This window comes from Caloenas nicobarica, chromosome Z (genome assembly GCF_036013445.1).
Source record: "Caloenas nicobarica isolate bCalNic1 chromosome Z, bCalNic1.hap1, whole genome shotgun sequence".
Classification (NCBI taxonomy): Eukaryota; Metazoa; Chordata; class Aves; order Columbiformes; family Columbidae; genus Caloenas; species Caloenas nicobarica.
The window spans coordinates 34,579,577-34,594,059 of NC_088284.1; the positions used below are offsets into that span (position 1 = coordinate 34,579,577).

Consider the following 14,483-nt stretch of genomic DNA (forward strand, 5'->3'; position numbering starts at 1 on the left):
CATTGTGGTATACAGATGAATACAAAGCTTGTTCTAGTGTTACCAAGCAGCATGATGGGAGAAAATAAACTGTTTCATGTTACCATTCTAACACAGAGCAAGAGATCAAAGGCAGAAGCTGAAAATTCCAGATACACTGCTGCATACCCCACATCCAGCAATTAGTACAAAATACAGTGAAGTAATGATTGTCTTCTAGCAATGTCTTTTTACTCACAGTTCCTGCTAAAAAATATGATTTGACTTGAAGTCACAGACTTTACCTTTATTCGATTAGTTATGAAAAAGAAATTCTTCAGGAGTTCACCTTTCAAAATCAACCCTGATTTTGGGTTCCACTGTAACAATGGGTATGGTTCATTTTTACCATTGTTAAACGTATGGTCTTTGATTTTTTCTTTTAATGCAGATTTTAAAAAACTACATACATTAACCCATTAAATCCTCTTTTATAGACACCCCAGTGTTCTCCAAATACTGCAATTCACTTGTATAAAGTAACTGGCAGTTAAGTATTGCTCACTTCAGCATCAGATAATTATCAGAACATATATGATGTTTGATGCTGTTACTGCCCTCAACCCTCATTTTCTTTCAGGCTCATCTTCCAACAGGTGGTACAAGAGCCATGCCTAGAAGCTGCAACTGAATTTCAGAGGTCCTCACATATCCCTTCACTAGCTCCTGGCCAGTGGTGCTCCCCTGGGCACCTGAGCATCTCTGCTTTGAGGAAAACAAAAAATTCTGCCTTTCCTTACAAGCAACATTAAAATAACCTTTTTCCTGTAGCTTTCTCCTCCTTTCACTTCATGCTTTCATTGCTAGCTTTCGCCTTGAAATGTACAGAATTTGGTAAAATAACTATTTTATAATTGTCGAAATGTGCCCTCTGGCCCTTCGATAATCAGTCACAGACCTTTACCTGTTAATTCCCTGTCTGGGCACCATAATTTTTGGGTAAGTCAGAGAGTGACATTCAGTCTTGTACCTAAAGGACAAATCAACCACCTTCCCTTTGGTAAACCACTTAAAAGGTTATATATCCTCAGTGTCAAAAGGCTGAGCCTCAAATTCAGTTTGAATTTGTGAAGCACCAATTTGCTTTATGCAAAAAGCACAATTTCTTGATGAAACAGAGCCAGTAAGTTGAATGCCTATTTTATGCCACATACATTGAACCACTACAAATCCACAGGTATTTTGATCAGTGATCTTTCATATCGTGTTCAATCAGACTAGGCAAAGTAGTATAAATGCTGCAGCTCTATGTATTCACCTGTTAATCCCAGTCTTTATTCACATATACACTAACCTCCCTTTTCTCATGTATCTTCTAAATTATTCTTTTACAGATGGGAATATATTACCAGTAATACATTTACAGACCGACTGAAAAACCTTCTCAGTGATATCTGTAAGTAGTAGCAATGGCTACTGGTTTTTATTTTCCAGTCTAACCTATCAAAATCATAGGATAGCAAAACTCAAATATTTTTGCAGCTAAAAATAACTAAGCAAAAAGCTACTCTTTCTTTTCTGTCTCAGCCACTTGCTCCAAGTGCTTTCTTCAGCATGAAGATCCTGGCATCTCAAATTGTTTCAAAAGAAATGCACAGAAAAGCAAAAATATTTTCAGGGGATTTTAAAAATCTGAGTCATCTAAGGGGGTAAGAGGTTTCTTTAACCAAGGAAATTTACATTTCAAATATTGTCAACTTGGTAAAATTGTCTGGAGCTTCCTGTATATAAACCAGAGGATCTTTCATGCTCTGGCATGCATGCTGATCAATCCTGCTGTAAAACTCAGGGAGCCTGCGCACATTGCCATATTTTTATTCACATATTCTGTTTTTCGAACAGTTTCTGTAGAGAAATATTTTTTTCAGTTCTGTTTTTCAATAAATCTGTCCTACAGAATCTTCTTGGAAAAAAAAAAAAACCAAAAACCAACAAAAGCTGTCTTTTAGTTCATCTGTTCATTCAAGGAGAAGATGAAAAAGAAAACACAGAGTATCCTTGTAAATCTTCTCAAAACAGTCCATCATGCTTCATTACTAACCAAGTTCTATCAGCATTATTAGCATTAAGTTTGATTCAGTCCAGGTTGACTTTTCTGCAAATCGACAAAATACTTTTTGTGCAAATAAGCAGGCAGTGGTCCCTAGCAATGTTATTCTTCAAGTGGGGAAGTTGTACAGAGTATGAGGGAAAAAACATCTGAAATCTCCTGAAAATTTCTTGTTTTCACCAAATATAAATTGCTTAGGCTGCCTTTCTGCTTGCTTGTTTGGTTTTTTCTTTTCAATTATTTTTCTGAGGCAGACTGGATCTCTTTGAGTCTCCCTAAGGACTATTTGTAACCATGAAACATCAATTCTAAGAAATCCAGTGTGTAACCCCACCACTGCCCTGTTCCCTCTTCTGTATAAATGCTCTTTTGTATATCGGCACTTTCAGGAAATTGCCCTCCTCCTCCCCCGCTTGCTCCCTACTGTCCTACTGTGGCTCGCACCCCCTCTCAATCAACACTAGGGAATAACTGTATTTTTGTTGGAGCACTTCCAGCTCCTCCACGCGTTCCACTCCTGAAGCAGTAAATGAAACCCTTTGGCACACTCCTCTCAGCTTTAACACACACACACACACACACATGCATGCACACACACGCCTGCACAATCATTCAGAGAGGGAAGTAAGCGACATCAGGCTTACTCCCAAAATAATGACCTTTCACTTCTCCCCATGCAACTTCCTTTTCTGCTGAAAAATACAGTGCTTCCAAACTGAAAAAAATCTTCCTCTTTCAATATTCTCCCACCAGTGTTTCAGAACACTGTTTCTTCCACTTATCAACATTCCAGGTGTGAGACAGATCAATATCCCCAGGTGCCAACACTTCAGTCATTTCATATCCAGAGAAATCGGCAGAACTTTGGATGGTTTTGCCAAGGCAGTTTTCCCTCCCCTTTGAATACTCAAACACAAAAGCAAGCAGAAACTCTCCTCCACGCTCACAAACACGGTGCTGGAGACGCAAGCACAGACATTTCCTGTGAAAAGTTAAAAACCATACCTTCCTTGGGTTCATCAGCCTCCGAACTCATGGTGTCAGCACAAGGCACTGGGGACCCGATTACAGCTGATGCGCTTGCAGACAAGCAGCCACAAGTCAACTTCTCAGAAACAACAAAAAAAAAAACAACAAAAAAAACCAAAAGGAGAGGGCCTGGGATTTTAAGGGGAAAAGTCTATGAATTCAGCAAATCACAACTAAGCTACTTGAAAAGGATCCCGCCCCTTTCTCAGCTGCACACCAGAGACTGTCTGGAAAACCAGCACCTTCAGAGAAACTCTAATTTTACTTGCCAGCAGTCGCCGTTTATGAATTTTATTCTCCCCAGTCTGTCGGAAGGGTGGAGTTTCACTTGTTGCAGCTTGCCAACGTGGTATGAGAAAGCGAGCAGGGAGACCAAAAAAGCCCTGAGTGCGGAGCAGTGTCTGATTGTGGTAAATGAGGATCAGATTGGGGCTCTCTCGACTTGCAGGAAAATCTAATTTAAATCAACTGGTTTTTTAAGCCTAAATTGTAGATTTCAACACTGGTTGCTATCTGGAATTAGTTCTGTAGCCTCCGTAATTACACTGACTAATACAGAGTGACTAAATACAATGCTTAAATCATGAGAAGCAGCAGCTTTCTTTCAAGTAGTTTAAGCTAAATAATTTTTTTTTTCTTCCACTTATGCTCAGTGCATGGTGCCATATACCCTGAAAGGAGTAATTCACTTTTCCTTCTTGGAAAAACTATCTGGTTTCTTTGTGTGACAGACCCCCTTGTATCCTAGGGAAAACAAACAAACAAACAAAGCCACAAACAAACATTATTTTTAACTACTACATGACATTGTTTTACAGCATCACAACAGAACAGCCTTCTGCAGTCACTCTCCAACCATGTATCATACACACCTTCATAGAAAAATCAGGGGGAATTATTTGCAAGCCTTTTTTCCGACTGGCACAACCTCCAGTAAAATCACTGTCAAAAGTAATCATCTTTTCCGACTTACTCATTTAATATATTTTTAGCACAGCAGACAAAACCTCAGTGGAAACGTGACTATCAGAGAAAAGGAGAGGCGTGATCTCTCCGGAGAAGTCCTGATGGCACTGCCAGCTCTGACATACAACCAAATTCCTACCTGCCTCCCCCTCCCAGGGTTAAATGCATGTGCCTCAAGGGCTGTCAGGGTCTTCCTGGAACTAACACTATTAACAGCTATTAACATTTACGAAACCTATTACTGGAGTCAAGTAGAAATAAGTGTATTTCAAGGTGAAATCAGAAAGAGCCAAAGATGTCAGCTGCACAAAATTGGGGCACATAGGGGGAAAAAAAATGAAGCATTTCAGATTTTAACCTTCATCCATGTTCATTAAAGCTTATTGGAAGGCTGTAAGCAGGTAGGCTGGTCTCAAAAGTAAAAGGTACAGAGTCAGGAAGGGCAGTATGAATTCTTCAGCCATGGCAAAGTTGCTTTGGGGACTGGGATAGATAATACTTCAGAATTTGAGCAACTTTTGTCCTATTTTGAGTGATTTTATTCATTATAAGGACTGTACTTTGACATGTACTTCTCTCATACCTAAGACAGACAGATCTCATTTTAGTTAAAGGCTCTTGGTGACACTGGCAATTTTTTATCTTGCAATATGAACAACTCCATGGGTCCCTTAAGGACATTCTTTGAGAAGCTGGCTGTCTTCTACAGGTGTCATCATCTCCTGTGGTGTGGCAAAGCACAGCAGCTACATTCCTCAAAGCACGAGAATGAAAGTGAATATTACCCTAAGCAGTATCACAGAAGAAAAAGTAATTACAACACCGGACTCGCTAAAGAAGCCACATTTTCACGTTAAAAACAAAACAAACACTAAAAAAAACCCACCATAAAACAAAAAACACCCAAAACCCCCCAAACAAAAAAACACAAAAACCTAAACAACAACAACAAACCAAAACTGGTTTGGGGGTAATTTGGGGTAATTACTGTTTAGTAGATTGAGACCTCTCAAAAAACCCACACAGAGAATAGAGGAGGAACAGGAAGAAACATAAGTGTTAGTCAAGATGAACTGCAATAGCCTTTGGGGTCCTTTAATCAAAGGGCATGTTGGTAGAGAGATAAAATAGCCAGAATATAAGCCAGTATTAAGAGCCCTGCATGGACAGATTTACGCAGTAGATGGATGCCTTTTGTTATTTGAGATGACAGATACAGTGAGATAATGAGCCCTGTGGTTAAATGTCAGCAAGTTCTGCAAATTAAGATTTCTCAAATCTTTCAGAAACTTCAGGTATCTCTGGACAGATACTAAAAACCTAATGATTTTGTTATAATTCTTCCCTACAGATTCAAGATCACATCTCCTCACTCAGCCCTGTTCCTCCTGCTTACAGTGTCTCAGTGCAGATTTGAGACATGATTTTTTATGTTTCATTTTGGTAGTTATGCTTCATAAAAACACATGCGTTGGCTGTAAAGACCCTAACCAGGCCAAAGCACGTTTACGTAGGTAATTTTCTGATCCTAGGTTAAGCAGTGACTTGTAATGGCATTTGATCATGAGGACGTTATCACATTCTTCAGAGTCTGCACCCTATGAACTGCAATAATTTTACTTAGAAGGCCAGTAAAAGTAGTAGAATAAGGCAGGTAAAAATTAAACAGAGCCCATGGACAACACATGATCCCAGGTAAGGGATGATACCACCTCACCTGCAGGGAAGAGCCAGTTATTGAAGCATGCACACTGGTTTTTTTCATCCCCTGAAAAGTAAACAGCCTGGAAGCTTAAAAAGACCCTCTTTCTTTGTAAACTGTGCATGTGATATGTAATAGGAAGGACGAAACAAAGAATGACAAAAACTCTGAAAGTAAAATCAGTAGATAAAGCTTAATTTCACAGGGCAGATTCTCTTAGGGAAAAGTAACTTCCTAAAATGAAGGGCTTAAAACCCACCACATATTTGGACAGATGCTGTCACAGAGGGAAGGTCAGAATTCCCAGAGAAAAATTCTTTTGTGTAGCGCACACAAAAATATGGGTTTACATGCTAAGTTTCAGTGGCTAAAAGTCTAAAAGCCATGAAGCTGGGTAAGACACGGGAGTACAGTGAAGTATGGTCCTTTATACCCTTCTGCTGAAACAAAAAACTTCTGGTTTTATTTAACAAAAAACTTGGGTTTGTTTTGTTTGCTCATCATTTGTAAATTGTCCTCATTTCTGCTAACACTAAGGCAGGGTTGCCACAGAAAGAACAGGCTGTAGCCAGGCCTTGGCTTGCTACAGCAACACACAGGGCATTGTGAAAGGACGGGTAGCTGTGTCAGCACGTCCCCAGCACAAAACCTGGCCCATGTTTTATGTCTCGGTACACACTAAGACAGCTCTGCTTACAGAAGCATTTTCTTATTAGGTACACAGGTGGCAAACCCTGTTACATATTTTATAAATATTTAAAATAAATAATAAAAATCTAGCAGCCCCAAAATGGTGCTAAAATTACTGCCAAGAAGATTCTGAAGCTCAGTGCTAAACTGTCAAAAAGACTGTAATGTTTTGGTTCACAAAAAAGAGGAACCAGCACGACTACATTAAAAGTATGCTTCAAAGAGAAGGCAGCTGCCCTGGACACAAGAATAAATCTCCTGCTGAAAACAAGAACGACAACAACAAAATGAAAAACCAAAACCAAAACAAAACCAAAACCCAAACCAACCAACAAACAAACAAAAATTACCAACGACAAAAACCTGCACAGCCCTAGAACAGTTCCAGAGAAGGAAGTGGTAATGTAACACTTCAGACATTACATATTCATGGTTTTTAAAAAAAAAAAATCTCGCCATGTTTGCTTAACGTAACTAAAGTTGTCTGGTGATAATTTCTGCTCTTCCAGAATGTCACATTGAATGGATTGCACATCTTTAAACAATTAAAATAAAGTCCATACCCAGCTACAACTCCTTGCTGACTTGCACAGTACTGCTACAAACACAGCTCTTCAATCAGCTGTTTTCATGGAGTAGACTCAAACATACCATACTTAAATGTATAACCTAGGGATTATGTAAACTTTGTCATTCAGCAACAATGCAGTAATATAAGGAAAGCTCATGCCATCTCTCTTCTGTAGCTCTAACAAGTCGTACCTATTTCTGATAAAAGGGGTTTTGGTTCACAAATTTTCAACTTCTGATACTGTTCAATGGGTGTAAATTACAGGTAGATATGCAAGTTTTCACACGGGACAAAGAGACATTAGATACTGTCCTGAAGCACTGACATGTGTTATTTCTTCATAGGTACCATTTGCAAAATGTAATGAAAAATGATGTGATACAGCCGTCACTATAAATGGATTTCACCAATTCTCAAATATTTGAGTTTTTCTCAGGCTAATGTTCTGAAAGGGAACGAGAGGTAAGATTGTTATATTTCAATATTCATCAATGACTTGGATGAGGGAATTGAGTGTACTATCAGCAAGTTTGCTGATGACACCAAGCTGGGAGGAGTGGCTGACATGCCAGAGGGCTGTGCTGCCATCCAGCAAGATCTGGACAAGCTGGAGATCTGGGCGGGGAAAAATTTAATGAAATATAACAAGGGAAAATGTAGAGTCTTACACCTGGGCAGGAACAACCCCAGGTTCCAGTATAGGTTGGGGAATGACCTATTAGAAAGCAGTGTAGGGGAAAGGGACCGGGGGTCCTGGTGGACAGCAGGATGATCATGAGCCAGCACTGTGCCCTTGTGGCCAAGAAGGCCAATGGCATCCTGGGGTGTATTAGAAGGGGGGTGGTTAGTAGGTCGAGAGAGGTTCTCCTGCCCCTCTACTCTGCCCTGGTGAGACCGCATCTGGAATATTGTGTCCAGTTCTGGGCCCCTCAGTTCAAGAAGGACAGGGAACTGCTGGAGAGAGTCCAGCGCAGGGCCACAAAGATGATGAAGGGAGTGGAGCATCTCCCTTATGAGGAAAGGCTGAGGGAGCTGGGTCTCTTTAGCTTGGAGAAGAGGAGACTGAGGGGTGACCTCATTAACGTTTATAAATATATAAAGGGTGGGTGTCACAAGGATGGAGCCAGGCTCTTCTCGGTGACAATCAACAGTAAGACAAGGGGTAATGGGTTCAAGCTGGAACACAAGAGGTTCCACTTAAATTTGAGAAGAAACTTCTTCTCAGTCAGGGTGGTGGAACACTGGAACAGGCTGCCCAGGGAGGTTGTGGATTCTCCTTCTCTGAGACATTCAAAACCCACCTGGACACATTCCTGTTTAACCTCATCTAGGTGTTCCTCCTCCGGCAGGGGGATTGGATTAGGTGATCTTTTGAGGTCCCTTCCAATCCCTGACATCCTGTGATTCTGTGATTCTGTGTGATTCTGTGATCTCCCGAGCAGAAACAAGTGCAACAGGTTTTGTTTGCACACACTTGTAGAATCTCCAAACATGCTGCCGTATCAGAAGGGCAACAAGATGTTTAAAGAGTCCCTCAGAAAAAAAGGTACAAGATAACAGTTCATGGAAAAAACAGGACCAACTGTTAAATTCAAAAGCCTGGAAGCCACACTGCAATATCATTAAGAAATTAACTGTAGCTACCTCTTCTGCAAATGGTGCCTTGTTAGTTTGTAGGTTTTACCAGAAAGATCTTTTTAATGGAAGTTCCTGATTGAGTAAGCAGTCAAAGACAACATAGAAGCATGCCCTTGACTTGCTCCATTGTCCCTATTCTGCATCTCTGCCAGTACCACTACAACCTCTTTTTCAGGCAAGCAGATCATAACTGCTCTGAGTTTCAAGATGCACAGGTTTATAAAACAAGAGATGTTGTTTTCTAGCCCTTCCCTATTAATTTAGACTACTGGATGAGCTCTTTGGCATACCTACAGAGCGCAAAGCAAGGAGCTCCTGCCTCCTCCAGCACTGTCCATCTCCTGGGATGCAGAAATCCACCTGCCAGGCATCCTCCCAGGTGCCAAACCTGCTGGCTGTGCTGCTGCCACATGCAGACATCACATGTGCATGATGGTGCACACAGAGAGGAAAGCTGTGCAGGGAGGGGCACAGAGTCACAGAAAAAAAAAAAAAAGTAATATTTCAAGTTCTCTTGTGTTAAACAGTTATACACAGACATTCAAATTAGCAAACAAAGGTACTATTTTAAAGTTATCTCCTAACTCAGATGTAGAGCAACACCATCTGTAGTTGTGTTACTTCCATTATTGCAAAAGAGAGTGCAATATGCACTGTGTAGTGTGAGTGCAGCAAAACCAAATTCCAACTCTTAGGCAATTTTGTTAATTTGGGGTTTAATACTATTTTACAGTAAAAAGAGGACTATTGATTAGCTGTGTGATTTTAATAGCAGTGTTTATACAGTTCTGTAACTAAAAGGATTAGGTACAGTAGTTCGCCTGTTGTTGCTGTAGCCAGACTTTACTCAGGATTTCTATTTGTGTTATTATCTTCTACCATATCACACACACGTATCAAGATAATCTAGACTGTGCTTAGCTTTTGACTGATGTCGGAAATACTGTTTTCAGACTTCAGTGTTTTCATTTACCAGCACAACTCCAACATCTCAGTTATCTACGGTGCAGAATTTTTAAGCAATTTATCTTTACGTGCATAAACCACGTACCAGGTACTGTTTTCATCTTAGGAAAATTCAGTCCATTGAAAGCTAGAGAGACAAAACAAGCCAAAACATTAGCAGGTTGATCTATAAGCCAGATCTGAAAAACATGGGTACTCCTGGTTTTGGCCTGATCATCACTGCTTGCTGTTCCTTATTGTTAACTCATTTTGTCTCCTTTGTACAACAGACTTCAGACCAATTCAGATGGTGTTTGTGGCACTTGTTGAAGCACTCACAATACTTCCACCTGTTGGGCAGAGCTACAAATGATACTCTGGAGTATGTTTCTACCATGCGATTAAGGAATTATAAAAAGTCCATCCCCAAAGGATCAAGTGATCCTTCAACAGCTTCTGCACCATGTTTGGCATCCAGCACTTCATCCCATTCTCCTTCCTCCCCTGTGCTGTCCCCATCACCTGTTTCTATACCCTCCTGTTCAGCATCCATTCTCCACCCTGCTAGTGGTTTATTGTGACCTGTTCATTCTTTCATTTCTAAATGGCAAGAGCAATATAGGGCAAACCTAGTATCGTACGAACCCACACCACACTGCTGGTGAGGCCTTTGGTCTCAGTAAGTAACGCCTAAGGCTTCATCACAGAGCAAGCTGTACAAAAGTATGTCTGAAGACCTTCTTTCTGATCACAGACTGGCAGAATAAGCAGCAGAATAATAAGACAAACAGGTTCACAATGAGCCCACCAGGTTAGGGATAGGAAGAAGCAGCATGTAGGGGACAGATCCTGGTTTCCATACAGATGCAGTAAAACTTGCCTTACTGAGGCTCCTCACCTCAGCTCTTCTCCCCGAGACAGAAAATAGAGAGAGGGTAGGAAGATACATGCACAAAAGGCCTCATAAAGTTGAACCTGCTTAATATTTAACATAATTTTGCTATGAAATTTGTAAGTCCCTTTAGTCTTATCTCTACAGTTCACAATGTTCATCCGTGCAATACCCACAATCACGTCTATATCTTTTCAGAGCTGACAGCCCAAGAAGACAACAAAACAGTAACCACCTTGACAACCGTTAAGACTGCTGTGAAGTGTGCATCTTTCAAACCCATGTCTGTTACAAACACGCTGAGATTGTTGGTTTCCAAATAGCAGCAACAGTTGTTTTTAAGCTGTTGTTGCCTCTACTCAAATGCTGTGTGGGTAAGACATGAGGAAACATCTTCACGTAGCCTCAAAACGCAGTTTTCTTCATCAGCTTTATCTGAATCTGCCACTAGTTGTCGGGCATTTCAGCCACAGCACAGCCTCAGCACAGGACTGGGATGCTGCCTTAGACTGATCCTGACCTTTTGGCCTCAAGATGAACATAATTTGTCAAAAACCAGCACACTGCTGCGGTATGAGACTGCTCACAGCTCAGATCGGGTTTTACCTTTTTTCTTTCAAAATGACCCTGCTAATTCACACACAGAGCAATGCCATGACTTCTGATGTAATTCTGTTCCCTTGAGTATAGGTATCATGTTGTACAAAACCACTAATAATAACAATTGTTTTATTGCAACCACGTAGATACCATGCACTGAGATCCCCTTATTTATCCAGCAGTTACCAGTTACTGAGGACAAGTTTCAGTGCAGGAGCAAGTAAAAACCAATTTCTCAAGAGCAAACATGCCCAATAACATTCCTTGACTTGGCTGCTATCCACAAATAGGTGATAATCAATGGTGGTTGCTGAATGTTCAGGAGTTCATAAAGGACATGACAGCAATTAAAGACAGATACTCAAGGTCACCTGTCTTCTGAGGGCCTTGCACCGAGGACTGCAACAACATTTGAATCTATCTAGAGGATGCTTATGTTAAGACAGCAATGTAATAGATCATATAGTGGTAACAACTTGGCTCAATGAATTTAAAAGCATACTAAAATTTCAAGTATCACTTCGAGATATGGATACAACTGTGCTACTCATGATACTCATCCCTTGCAGTCAGTTTCTGCCTGCAACAGGCTTATAGCACTGTTCCTCCAGATACCAAAAATTTCACTCATTATTTTAGTTTTTCCTTTAAAAGGAGCACACGCAGATTTCCACTGCCAACATAGCTATGCCAAGCAAAAGGCCACATTGAAGCGAATGAGACAGTGACAAAGAGACTCGCATGAACAGAGGTAGGAAGGTGTAATCCTCCAGTTTGGTAAAGAGTACAGCAGATCTGAGCTAGCATTGTCAAATAGAAAAAAAAGCTCCCCAGTGATAGTTTATGATAGAATTCTTATGAAATGGTTGTGTTATTATACGACATTGCAGCCTTTGCAAAAACAAAACAAAGCTTTAAGAAGAAATCTGAAGGGCAGAACGCCAGAAACACAAAGGTGAAAAGAACATGCCTCAGAAACAGAAATGACACAAAAGATTCCCCAGATAAGTGGGGAGTCAATGTGCTACACAGAGACTGACAGTGTCACCACAGGCCATGAGAAGAGATACTCACACCAGATCCGCTCTTAGCAAGATGTAAGAAATGAGGTATTACCAGATGCTTATGCATCAAAATACAGTACTGAAACAATTTTAATTGAAAAGGGTATTTTAATTCAAATCAGAAAATTTAATATCACATAGCCAAAAATCAAAAAGAGCTTGAAAACAAAGTGCCTGAACCTGTGTTAAATACAGTATGTTTTAAACAGTGCTACTGCAGTGTATGGCTAACAAGGTACATTTTTCTTCTTTTTTAAAAAAGGGTATGGTGGTCATGCTGACAGAACAGAAAATAGAATATTACCTTAGAAAAGGAAGGTTTTTGTTCGTATAAATCAGTGTCCATATGGGAAAACACACGTGTCTTGGTTTGCGAGGGCTGTGTTCCAGTCCCAAGCAAACAATCCAAGTATTTTGCTAATGCGTAACAATCAAACTATGCTCTTGTTCTTTTAGACGCCAAAGCCATTCATCATGCAAACAGTCAAAACACCACTTGCATATCAAATGCAATCTTATCTAGATAAAATTTCAAATCAAACAAAACTAAAAAATACCAAGCTATGAGAATAATCTCCTTTTAGCTCAAGTTTAATTAAGAGATTAAAAGACAGATTTAAATGGATATTAAACCTAAGCAGACTTTGCTCTTTAAAAATTCAGTTTGGCTATAGTTTACATTCACAAGCCAGATGTACCTAATTACATGGTGTTCATTCAAAGAACCATATTGATTTCTCCATGTTCCAAATTGGTTTTAAATCAGTTTATTATTTGCCTAAGGCTCAGAGTGAAGCCACATTAAGAATCTGGAAAAGTACTTGCAAGAACTGGATTTGTTTTGGGAAAATATTAACTAAGACTATACTGAACAAGTGCTTAGAAATCAGTTCTGAATACCCAAACAAATGTAAGAACTCATCATTTAAGGCAGCCTTAGAGGTAAGATTTTCAGCACTTGCTTCCCCCACCTATGGTGACATTTTCATAACTGAAGCACATGTGGGAGATCAGCACTTTAGGCTGCTCCAAATGAGACTGACTGTCTTAACAAAGGAGCACCATCTTCCTCTTTTTATTTTCCACCTAGCTTGACAGCATCAGCATGTGGTGTTCATTTCAGGAAGATCCCAGTTAGAGCTAACCTTTAATATTTAATATTTATTTTTTGGCTAGGATAATTTAAACCTAAAACAGCTTTCTCATATTTATTTTTTAAAAATAATTATCTAATAAATTAATTGAAGCTAAAGCAATTTCTCTCACAAACCAAGGGCTTTGATTATTTTAATCTAGTTATGGCAACAGAAAATCCATACCTTGCTTATTTTTTCCTAAATTAAGCAGGCTTAATAGTGAGCAATGTAGGCAAATTCCAAGTGTAAACTCTTTAGCATTTTAGTATTACATAAAAAACTCAGTGTTGGATTTCTATGGATTGCTCTGAGTTCCAAGAAAAACAACCAACCAACCAACCCTCAGAATTTTAGCTGGAGTCCAAAAGAGTTTGTTTAGTAGAAGTATATCTAACCTTTCAAGCATTCTGTCTACTTTACAGGAAATCCATACTTCAGCTCTTAGAATGCTTTAGCAACAATAATACAGGTTTGTACTCTGGGGCTAGGCCAAACTGAATACCACTTCACAGGGTTATTGCATGACTTTCATGAACTATTTCAAGTATTTAGTTTCAAGGAAAAAGAAACATGGATAACAAGATCGGAACAAGACTTCCTAGTCTTTTTGCTCAGCATCTCATTTGCTGAAAGCTGCATTATGGCACATACTTAAGCCGATTTACCGTTCAGGTGGCTGGTCTGTCGGGGTTGTGCTACTGCAGTTCTTCCTAAAGGCTGAGGACTTTACAGTGTGTTTTCAAAATCTCGGGCTCAGCATGGACAGCAGTTAGGATGTTCGCCCACTTTAGAAAATAAACACAGCAAGAAAAAGAACAAAGACTACGACCAACTCTGTCATTGTTGGCACGCACGGGATGGGGCACTTTTATCAGAAATCCCACATTGACAAACTTTTGAGTGTTGCAGAGAGGTGAAGCATCGAACGTGACCCGCGCACTCCCCCTTGCGCATCCCACGTCCACCTCACTCCTGACATCTCTCAGTGGCTGAGGCAGGTCACAAAGCATTTCTTGCTGGTTTTGGCCACTGCCACGAGGTGGCGACAGCGCCCTGAGGAAAAAACCAAAACAAACCAAAAGCCCACAAACGACAAACAAAACCGTCCTCAGGATTGGGTTTTTGGCTTCAGTCCAGGGAAGAGCAGGACCAGCAGCAAAGGGCGGGTGAAAAAGACTTCAC

The 14,483-nt window shown here is 40.2% G+C and overlaps 1 protein-coding gene across 2 annotated transcripts in view; it reads right to left on the reverse strand.

Annotated features, from left to right (window-relative positions):
• The window catches only part of TNFAIP8 (TNF alpha induced protein 8), a 62,212-nt gene that overhangs the window by 16,915 nt on the left and 30,814 nt on the right, over positions 1-14,483 (reverse strand). The window contains exon 1 of one of the 2 annotated variants that reach the window (XM_065656357.1): positions 3,074-3,393. The exons of the other annotated variant lie outside the window; for it this stretch is intronic. Coding sequence (XP_065512429.1) covers positions 3,074-3,104 — 31 coding nt within the window. The 5' untranslated portion in view covers positions 3,105-3,393. Of the gene's footprint in view, positions 1-3,073; positions 3,394-14,483 lie in introns of those variants that run through there. 2 annotated transcript variants of the gene reach the window in all.